The sequence below is a fragment of the Mytilus edulis genome, chromosome 1, assembly GCF_963676685.1.
Source record: "Mytilus edulis chromosome 1, xbMytEdul2.2, whole genome shotgun sequence".
Lineage (NCBI taxonomy): Eukaryota > Metazoa > Mollusca > Bivalvia > Mytilida > Mytilidae > Mytilus > Mytilus edulis.
The window spans coordinates 36,147,920-36,159,678 of record NC_092344.1 but is presented as its reverse complement, the minus strand read 5'-3'; the positions used below and the strand labels follow the sequence as shown (position 1 = coordinate 36,159,678).

Genomic DNA, 11,759 nt, shown 5'->3' with positions numbered 1-11,759 from the left:
ATTGATACATTTTGTTGTAAATTTTCAGTTCTTAAATAGTGTAATTGTGCTAGGGCTGAAGTTTGTGAATTCCTCTGGCAAAGTTAATTGTAGACCAAATATTTGGCCTTAATTTTTCACTGGAGTTTAATGACATTTTTGCCCAAGGCAAACATTAACAAGATCTTAGATGAGTTTAAAGAATCAATTCCGTTTGATTATTTCAATTGGTGTTAAATTCTTAGAATTGTAAATCATATTGAAGATCACATTTATAACAACAGTAAGAAGCCACTAGACGTTTAATGAATAACCAACAACCGCTGAAAGATGAATAATTCCATGGTCGAAAAAAAACGGTCAAATAAAAACAGTATACGTAATCGTTCGTTAAATATTGATTTATGGTATTAATCGTAAATATTGAATGTTTTCTGTTTCTTTTAATATTTTCACAGACGTATTGCATTCTGATTTCACTATTTGTTTGTGTGATTTGTGATGTTAAACGTACATCGATTCCAAAAAGTTTAAGACGATGTTTACGTACAAGAGATCGATTCTTTCCTATGACAGATGAACAAATAAGCACCACTTGCATGTTGGAATTTCTATGGTTGAATCGACAAATATGTGACAAGGTGTCTAAACAAACATTTGATTGGCTTGAATCACTTGTTCAAAATACACAGCAGCAATCAAGACTGACACCAGTACATGCAAGCGGTCAATCAATTACAAGATCTGAACCACACACGACAGTGATGTTTCAAACACAAACTTCAACATCGACACCACTTTCAGCAGCTTTTTCGACCATGTCCACCAAGGGACAACTAGTAACATCAAACACAACCTCTCAACCAAAATCATCAACGGCAACCTCTCAACCACTTTTTTCATCAGAAAGGTCACAATCAGGAGCGACAGGGTCGCAACTACGACAGCGCAAAGAGTATAGAATGCTTACTGACCAGGAAAGAGAGGATTATCATCAGGCCATTAACGACTTAAAAAGAGACACAGTAAGTATCAAATTAAAGTAAATGTGGTAATCATTTTGTTCTTTAATGTTAGCTACGAATCGGCTCATATGTAAGGAGACAACCAAAAACTTCAAGTTGAATAAAGTCTTAAAATGCAAGCAAACACATCATATATATCAGGCTTAAAACGTTTAACGACAAACACGCACAGGATCATCATTTACAATCGATTCAAAAAGTGTTGGTTATCAGAAAAATAATGAGTATATCAGTAACAATGATATTTCCTGTCAACACTGAAGGGCTTACCATTGGGCTGGTTATACCATAAGAGATGAAACCTTCAGTGGCATCGAACCAGTGGTTATTAATAAACTTTGAATGGTCATACAGAAAAAAGAAAAACTGAAAAACGACATATCACAAAATATTAACTGTTAAAATAAAAGTACTTCATAGAATAGTTACAATTTAACCACACTAAGCTTACAAACACCTAGTAAACGATAAGCATTTCCCGCTCTAGCAATAATATTCATATTAAAATGAAAAAAGTAAGAGGTACAAAAATAAGAAATACTCTTTAACATTGAATACCTCTTAATTCATTTGTTAGTCAGCATCACGGAAAATCTTATCTACATACTGATTTTGCTGACAAAGGTGGTATTTATTGTATTCTTTAATTTTTCAAATATATAAGATAAAAAACTATAATCAATTATAATAAAAAAAAAATTGTCTGTAAATTTTAAACCTTACCTCAAGCTTTAGAATTAAGGTTAATGCAGTATTATCTTAGTGAAGTATTCAATTAAGGTACACCGGGAATCATTTGCTTTAATCATATGAAGTATTCTATCAGTTTTGTGTTTATTTTAGCATATTTTTGTTCATTCGAAATAAACTTTAGCGACATTATCGACTAAAATATAAGGAGGTTACAAGAAACACCAAATTGACGAAAGTCTGACAATGCAACAAACTCATCACAGATACTAGACTTATAATATTTTACGCCAGACGCGCGTTCGGTCTACAAAAGGCTCATCCGTAACGCACGATCTAAAAGCTTTGTTAATCAGAAAGTTGATTATATGACCGCGTCTATGATTATTCAACACAAAAGGGCTAACAATTGGGCTGGTGATACCTAAAGAGATGAAACCTTCGATGACAACGAATTGGTGGTTGTTAATAAACTGTACATGTTCATACAGAAAAAAATACCTGAAAACGACAGTTCACAAAATATAAACTGTTTAAAAACTTTACAGAAAACTATTGTTACAATTTAATAACACTAACTCAACAAGAAACTGCTTTAGGATGGGAATTTCCCGCTCCACCGATGAGATTTATATTGAATGGAAAAAAGTAAGATGTCATTAAATTAGAAATACTCATCAACATAACAACGAACAACAAATATGTTGCCGTTCCCCTGATATTAATCACAAATAAGTGTATATATTTTAGGAACCATTACATTGAATACCTCTTAATTCATTTGTTAGTCAGTTTCACGGAAAATCTTAACTATGTACCCACTTTGCTGACAAAGTCTGTATTGTTCGAAAGACACACAACGTACACTGGTTGATCAAAGATTATGTGCTGATGGTTCTATTACTTATTAAACATTCAAATAAAAGGGAACTCCAGGGAACTAATTAAATGTAACATTTTCTGTTGTTGCCTGAAATAAACTTTTTTTCATTTTTGGATATGTTCACTTCCCAGTCAGGTAAGGGTTTCTAAATAGTTGTTGATGGCAAAGAAAGATTTGAACATTAATAATTGCTACCCAATAATAAGTTTGAAGTGATAAATAAAATTCAAAATCGTATGATCTCTAATGGTTACATTAACGACTCACAAGTATTTAACAGTTACCGAATAGTTTATTAAAAATGGCATAACTTTTTTTACTGGGGAGTCACTTAGATGTTTTCAATCTTCAGTTTATATGCTACGTTTTTGTTGGTTGTACAATAACATCTTTTATTAGGAACAGTCTTTTCTTACAAGCCTTTTTGTGTATAGGTTTTAATTTTTTTCTAAATTAACTTAAAAAAATATAGTATATGACCATATACAATAAAATTGAGAATAGAATCGTGGAATGTTTCAAAGAGACAACCCGACCAAAGAGCATAAAATAGTTTGACGGCATTGTTTAAAATTAACCCATATTTAGGTCAATTTGATATCTACATAACAGCTATGAACAGTTGATTATTATAATTTTTCAGAGCGTACCGCCAAATAAATATGATGCTCTCGCTGAACATCATCAACAAACATCAACGACGGCTCATGGCGGTGCAGCTTTTGTCGGTTGGCACAGATATTACCTATTTTTGTGAGTATTTCTTTTATCTATCAGACATATATATATATATATATATATATATAAAAGATTCATTTTTGTTTGAATATGATACATATGTAAAATTAAATCATGGCATTCAATATGCCTGGGGGAAAAAAATGGTAAAATGCTTGAAAGATTCAGATTTATTATACACATTGACTTTTTACAAAATACCTGGAAAAAATTAAAGGACTTTCACATTTGTTTCATGAAATGCCTAAAATTATTAAATAGAATTAATTAAAATTTAGAAATGTTTAAAAAAAACAACTGAGTCACTAAAAGTATTGATCCATGGAGAAAATTTATCTATCATTATTAATGTATTAAACGTTTATATTTGGGGAGTTATAAAAATAAAATATATAAATTTAAACACCAACAAGCACTTAATACGAGAATTATTTGTTATTACATATAATGATTTGATGTTACAGGTTTTTCCTAATTTTCTTTTGTATAGACATTATTAATCTGGTATACAGCCATGATTGGTGGAACCTGGAACCCCTTACGATTTGTCAATGATTTCTGTAATAAATCAATGAACGTTTGAAAATCATTGGTTTTAAAAAACATAGCACTGAAATGAATATATTATTTTGCATGTGCTCCCATAATGTTCAAAGTATCATAAGCATGATGAGTTTGATATATTTTAAATTTTAGTTTCTTGTGTATAATTCGGAGTTTAGTATGACGTCCATTATCACTGTACTATTATGCATATTTTAGGGGCCAGCTGAAGGACACCTACGGGTGCGGGAATTCTCGCTACATTGAAGACCCATTGGTTGCCTTCGGCTGTTGTTTGCTCTATGGTCGGGTGGTTGTCGCTTTGACATATTCACCATTTCCTTTCTCAATTTTATATGTTGGTTTATTCAAGTTGGTGACAGATAGTAAAGACCCATGCCGGTTCAGAAAATAGAAAAAAGTATCTATACTATTAAACGAGAAGACCTGATTTTTTGTGTCGGTCCTCTTCCTTTCACACTGAATTAATTATCATGCCTCTGTGTCCTATAGATACCATGTATAGTCGCATTTGTCATCCATTCTTATGATTATTCAATTTGGGTTATTTTGGGAGAAAAACGAAAAAAAATGCGTCCGGATATTTTTTCCGTCATTGGAAGAAATTTCAAGTCGGACTAGGCTTCCGGTTTGCGTTTTTCTGTACTTTGAACATACAAAGACTATGAATAAAGTGTATTTGCTATCTGCTATCATTTTCAAGTTTACTATCCACGGCGGTCACAGAGTTTATTTAATAGAGAGGGTCTATATAATATGTCAATGACCGATGTGTGACGATTAGTAAACTGAGAATTGACAGTAAAAAGGAAATACACTTTATTTATAGTAATGAATGTTCATAATATACAGATAAACCCTAACTTTATTGAAATTAATAGAAAAAAAGTGGGAATTTTGGAGGAAACAAATAAGGAGCCGGGCTAGAAAAACAATTGTCATGTCCCAAAGTACCTATGACTTTTGATACCTTTTTTCAAATTCTTCGGGTCACTAAGTATATTAAATGGAGAGAGTCTCTATAATATTTCAAAGACTGCCGTTGATCGATTAGTAAACTTAGAAATAGAGAATACTGGGGAAAAAAAGGAGGATGGATTGAACAATAATTGTCCTGTCTCCAAGTACCTACATGTATAACTTTTGATACATTATCTAAAATTCTCCAGTTATTAATTTTTTTTAGAAAAATTCATATTTCTGTATACTACATACATATACTATGGATAATTGTATTTGCTATAATTAACTATACGTACATTCCAATGGTTTACTATTCACGGCGGTCACTAATATATATATTCTATATCAGTGACCGTTTACAGTAATTATAGTATATATGTATGTTCATAGTATACAGAAAACAACAGAAGGAATAAAAATCGGTATTTGAAAAAGGGGGGTGGCAAAACATGTGCCCAGTCCCCATGTACCTTTGACATTGATACCTCTCCTGGAATTCTCTAGTTATAAATTTTTTTTACAGTTTACATAAGCTCTATTTCCCCGCGATTTCTCGGGAGTGTTCTAGTATTACATTAACGTAAGAACAATGCAGTGACAAAAAACATTATACAATTACCTCAATTCTTTGTTTTAGATTTTACACCTCTTTCGTTAAATAGAACAAAAGCATTTTTCGTTATTTTACCGAATAAGAAAAATAACAGTTTTCTTGTTTTCCCACAATCTTTTATGAAATATTTTATTTTACTTCAATCAAATTCATGTTAATTAATGTACCTACCAACGTGACATATGTTGAATGTCAGCAACTGAGGTTAATCTTGTTTATTGCTCTTTTTATGTCTAGATAAGGACTGATACCACCGCTACGAAAAAGTGGAAGTAGTCGTTGACTTCAATTATATATACTACATGTACCATACATTTAGAAGCTAAAGTATATCGAAAGTTAATTATCACGATCAATAGTTATCAAAGGTACTGGGATTATAATTTAATACGCCAGACGAGCGTTTCGTCTACATAAGTCTCATCAGTGATGATCAGATCAAAATAGTTATAAAGCCAAACAAGTACAAAGTTGAAGAGCATTGAGGACCCCAAATTCCAAAAAGTTATGCCAAATACGGCTAAGGTAATCTATTCCTTGGATAAGAAAATCCTTAGTTTTTCAAAACATTTCAAGTTTTGTCAACAGGAAATTTATTAAAATGACCATATGATTGATATGCATGTCAACACCGAAGTGCTGGCTACTTGGCTGGTGATAACCTGGGGGACGAAACGTTCACCAGCAGTGGCATCGACCCAGTGGTGTAAGTAGTTAACAAAGGTACCAGGATTATAATTTGATACACCAGACGCGCGTTTTGTCTACAGAAGACTCATCAGTGACGCTCAGACTAAAATAGTTATAAAGCCAAGCAAGTACAAAGTTGAAGAGCATTGAGAACCCGAAATTCCAAAAAGTTGTGCCAAATACGGCTAAGGTTATCTACTCCTTGGATAAGAACATCCTTATAGCTTTTCTAAACATTTCAAGTTTTGTCAACAGGAAATTTATTAAAATGACCATATAGTTGATATTCATGTCAACACCGAAGTGCTGACTACTGGGCTGGTGATACCCTGGAGGACGAAACGTCCACCAGCAGTGGCATCGACCCAGTGTTGTAAATAGTTATTAAAGGTACCAGGATTATAATTTAATACGCCAGACGCGCGTTTTGTCTACAGAAGACTCATCAGTGACGCTCAGACTAAAATAGTTATTAAGCCAAGCAAGTACAAAGTTGAAGAGCATTGAGAACCCGAAATTCCAAAAAGTTGTGCCAAATACGGCTAAGATGATATATTCCTTGAATAAGAAAATCCTTAGTTTTTCGAAAAACCAGTAGGTATTTTTTCATCATCATGAGGAACAGACAAGGTAGTATATTTATTTATTTTTCTTTTATTTATTTTTTATTATTATTCGAATGGAACTCCTACAAAGACTTAACTTGCCAAATACTTCGAATTCAATTATAAAATGCCTCTTTTTGTATTAAATTAAGGTATGAACTTGCTTTGCAAGAAAAGAACCCAAATGTCATGCTACCGTACTGGGATTCCACCTTAGATAGTGCAATGGATACTCCGACTGATACTGTTATTTTTACCGATAAGTTTCTTGGAAATGCATATGACACTGTAACTTCAGGACCATTTGGAGATTGGGAACGAAAAATACAACGATCCCTTCACACTGATACATCGTATCTAATAACAAAAAATGAATTGAATTTGTTAATCAATTTCAGTAATGACCAGCGTGAATTCGTGAGTACTTTAGAAATGCACCATAACGGCCCACATAATTGGATAGGTGGTACTATGGTAGATGTAGACAGAGCTCCTTTTGATCCTATTTTTTACATGCATCATGCTTTCATTGATTGTATATGGGAGCGTTATAGAGATCGTGAAAAACAAAATGGTCAAAATCCTGAAATCTACCCAAGTGTAAGTTCCAACAATCTGGAGCACCAATCAACTAACTTTATGGTAAATTTGCCTCCTTTCAATAATGTCATGCTCACGAATGCAGATGGATATAAAAACTTCTGGACAGAGGATTATTACTCTTGTGCACCTCAACCTTCGTGTAGTGCACAAAATCCAGAATGCGGATCAAAGTGGCTTGAATGTGACATATTTACAGAAAGATGTGTTTCTAAAGGATCTGAAGCTGCCTTGCCGCGCGTTACTTCTTCCGATGTTTTCCTAGTAAAGAATACACGAGATCAAACAACTTCAACCACTCAAGCTTTCCCTGTTCTGTCAACCACTCAAGCTAATTCCCCTGTTCTGTCAACCACCAAAAGTGCATCAGACCCTCAAGGTGCGTCCGGAAATAACCAGGCGTCTGGTACTGTAATAAGTCAGCCACAAGGTAAAAGTCGAAAAATTACAGCTGAGGAATTTTTCTCTGCACTAAAAACATTGAAGAAGCAACCTGTAACTTTTGCAGACACGCCTAGGCTTCGTATCAAACGTAGTATAAAAATACGACATGTACAACATGGCCGTAATGGAATACCCGGAAGACCTCGTCCTACCTCTGACCATAATACGCAACAGCTTCCTACTAGAACCCCTAGTGTTAATGGATTGAAAATACCAACATTTCAGAAACCATGTGGCGGAAATCCGATACAGAACTCTTTTAGAATGGATTGCAAAGAAGGAACAGATTTATGGGTATTTGTTCCAATCAAAGTTGTCAATCTACGACATGGGGATATAGTTTATTCGTCACATCCAGTTAGTTTGGAGGGACATAAACTGAATAATACCGATGTGTTTTCTGTTGGACAGCAATTATCATTTGCATCTAACTTACAATCCAAAGCACGTTCGAAACATAAGCCATGCAGGTACGATGGATCTGGTTTGTTTAAAGTTAAAATATCCTCTTACGGCTTAAGTTACTATGGTATTTACGAAGATACAGTCTTTTTAGACAACAGACGCACAGTTTCAACTGAGATTTCATATCTCGGGGTCAGAAATCCTGAACAAAGAGCGACGAGAGTTTTCGTCACTGCTGTTGATGAATGTGGAATTGCTTGTCAACCGATGATAATAAGACGGGGTAATCGAAAGCGTCATATCATTAGATATAGGAAAAATTGTGGAGCTATTGAAATAACAACAAAGGGCAATCAGTATCATAGTGATACCTATAGAGGAGCTGAGTCATTGGTTTGGAAAGCAGACACATTTTCTGTTCCCCAACCAGATGAAAATCAGATTCCGATTGTCTTTGTTTGTGATTATAGAAGTAAAAATCCATGGTCTTGAATATATATAGGTTTTTTTTTTGGCATACGTTTATCATGAGTAACACGACGGATGCCACATATGGAGCAGGATCTGCTTACCCTTACGGATTACTCGAGATCACCCCCAGTTTTTGGTGGGTTCATGTTGCTAAGTTTTAAGTTTTCTATGTTATGTCTAAGTGTACTATTATTTGTCTGTTTGTCTTTGTGTTTGTTAGCCATGGCGTTGTCAGTTTATATTCAATCTTTGAGTTTGACTGTCCCTTTGGTATCTTTCTCCGCTCGTTTAGAACCTTTTCAGAAAATATTCTGTATGCGCACGTTTGTGGTGCTCTTTACATTCACATCAATGTATAACTAATAGTTAATAACTTATTTTCGAACGAAGGAGATAAATCGAATGTTTCTAGCGATGATAAAGGAATTCAATATCTTTTATTTATTTATATTGTTTTTCATTTATATTTTGTAGTCAAAATGCACGACTGGTATACTAATAAATTGGCCTGTTTATCTCTGGTGACTTTTGCGAGCAACTTGATATTTGAAGTACTAACGTATTCGTGGTTTAACAAGAATTTGGCACAATTGATTTTGGAAATGTTAGGTTTCGATGCTCTTGAGTCTCATTATTGATATTGCATTGCATCTATGTTGATAGGGTTCTCTTGATGAATATCTTCTAGACGAAACGCGTGTCTGGCGTACTAACAACAACCTTAGTCTTTGTTGGCCTTAGAGGATAAGACGAAGATTCGAGTAATTTAAGATGGAGACTTAATAAATGTGAAAAGAAGAAGGATAAAGGATAACAAAAGCTGAAAACCAAAACAATAGCGTGTTTAAATACAAACATAAGTGTGACAATGATGAAATGTCTCGTCTAGTCTACTTTACTTATTAGGATGGAATTTATGTCGGGTCCTTAAGATAAATGTCTTATTACAAGTATCACACGATTTTAAAATGATATGAAGGTCAGATGGACCTTGTCGGACAGACATGTACATTTTACAATAATTCCGTACACCTAATATAGTAAACCTCGTTTCGTATATTATCTCAGAAACCAATTAAACCAGATAACGTAACGTTGGCAAATGTATCATGAAATGAGGTAAATGTCATTTGAACCCTGCCAGACAAACATGTACACATGGTTCAATAAAACAAATATATTTGACCTATTGTTAACTGAGAAACAGAAAAATCAACAAAAAACTTTACACTGGCCAACAAATATTGAAAATGAAACCGGGTTAAAATTAACCATGCAATACGTACATAATTATACATTTGTGAATATAGAATTTTGGGCTACGATATTCCCGCGCTTCTATTTCATATCATTATTTCATTGATAGAGGGTAGCTGTTCACAAGGAAGCTATTAACCCAAAAGTTCCAAATGGTGAAATTAAAATTATCCCTTGTAAATTTTACAGACGCCATCACGAGTTGGTTGACTGTTACGGAATATTTGTTTCACACATTATTTCGGATATATGTTCCTTATGTCGTCACTACAATCCTGTTCCCTTTACACGAATATGACCTACCGAATTAGACTATTTACTGGATTTGTGATTATATGAGCAACATGTGGAGCAAGGTCTGCTCAGTTACCATTCAGATGCACTTGAGATCACACTAAGCTATTGGTGGGGTTCGTATTGGTTAGTCTTTCAGTTCTCTATGTTGCGTCTTGTGTACTATTATTTGTCTGTTTATCTTTTTTTCTTTTTTAGCCATAGTGTTGTTAGTTTGTTTTCTATCTTTGAGTTTGAATGTCCCTCTAGTATCTTTTGCCCCTAATTTATAATCCATACACTCTAATATTAATAGAACAATTGCTTACCAATCAGGAAAAGGTGGTGTTAGTAATATGTCCTTGGTTTTACCATGTCAGGGGGAGTGTTCAAACAGTTTTCGAACTACCCAATAATGAATCGGGGCAAGTTTGTTTAAATTTGATCTAGAAGCTGCAGAGGAAAAGATTATTTAAAAAAATAAGGGATAATGGAGCATGCCAAGGAATAAGAAAAGAGTATTTGGTTATTTGTATATATGAGCTTTGCACATGATCTCAGAATGAACAATCATGGAAGTCTCATCAATACTTAAAAGTTTTTGAACATCCAAAAAAAGTTGTTCCTTGATAAAATAACAGTATACTGGCAATTTTTATATACATGTTTTGTAACTTAACTTGAAATGGAAAATCTGGGGTAAAACGTAAAAAAACACAATATATTGACTGACATTTTACATGGTACCTTCACATTATTTTAAAACATACCTAAAGACACCAAAGGGACATTCAAACTCATAGGTCAAAAATAAACTGACAATGCCACAGCTATAAAGTAAAAAGACAAATCAACAAACAGCACTGTATATAACACAACATAGAAAACTGAAAACTGACCAACAAGTTTGCATTTGTTTTGTTTTTTTGTTGTTCTACTTAGTCATATTTTAAAATACTTGTGAATTTTTAATATTAATAACTGACCATATACCACTTAAAACTTAACAGAGTTTCATCAAGTGACATTTTTTTTAATTCTAAATTCCTCAATAGTCAAAAGAAATCAAGATTATAATAAGGATTATATACCACTTTGATACTGTTATTTTTTTTAATAAATTATAGGCAATTTTGGCATAAACATGTATGTCCACAGACAAACTAAACTGTGACAAAACAGAAATGCTTCAATTTAATCTTACTTTAATTCTCAAATTGTTTGTTGTGATAACCATGATAACACTGCAATTAAAGTATTTTTTGTAATAAAAAACAAGTGTGGACACAGATGAGTGTGGATAGTATGTTTGGATGTTTGACTGTGTTTTATGATAAATGTAGTTCTATGATTTTTCTATATGTGTTATTAACTGTGTTGCACGATGACAACCAACCTGAGCATTAGGAGTGTTGTTTATTTTATATTTAGTTTAGTTTTGATGTTCAAGACGGGCATGGAAGAGACACTAATTGCATTAGTTACCAAATGATTATGATAGAATATGTTCCACATCTTTGATTTTGGATACATTTTATAGCTAGGAGAGCAACACATAA

General features: G+C 33.4%; 1 protein-coding gene across 1 annotated transcript; it reads left to right on the top strand.

The window, feature by feature from the left end:
* The first annotated feature begins 436 nt into the window (after nucleotides 1-436).
* LOC139511965 (uncharacterized) lies at nucleotides 437-8,698 on the top strand. Its single transcript, XM_071299206.1, has 3 exons — nucleotides 437-1,004; nucleotides 3,221-3,330; nucleotides 6,903-8,698. Exons 1-3 carry the CDS (start codon nucleotides 549-551, stop codon nucleotides 8,689-8,691), a joined length of 2,355 nt encoding a protein of 784 aa, XP_071155307.1. The 5' UTR covers nucleotides 437-548; the 3' UTR covers nucleotides 8,692-8,698.
* Nucleotides 8,699-11,759: the final 3,061 nt, after the last annotated feature.

What these genes read in the sequence shown, in the direction of transcription:
- LOC139511965 (XM_071299206.1), top strand. Translation starts at nt 549, where the DNA reads ATGACAGATGAACAAATAAGCACCACTTGCATGTTGGAATTTCTATGG. An exon ending in ACGACTTAAAAAGAGACACA is followed by an intron (nt 1,005 to 3,220) that starts GTAAGTATCAAA and finishes ATAATTTTTCAG; the next exon opens with AGCGTACCGCCAAATAAATA. An exon ending in CACAGATATTACCTATTTTT is followed by an intron (nt 3,331 to 6,902) that starts GTGAGTATTTCT and finishes TATTAAATTAAG; the next exon opens with GTATGAACTTGCTTTGCAAG.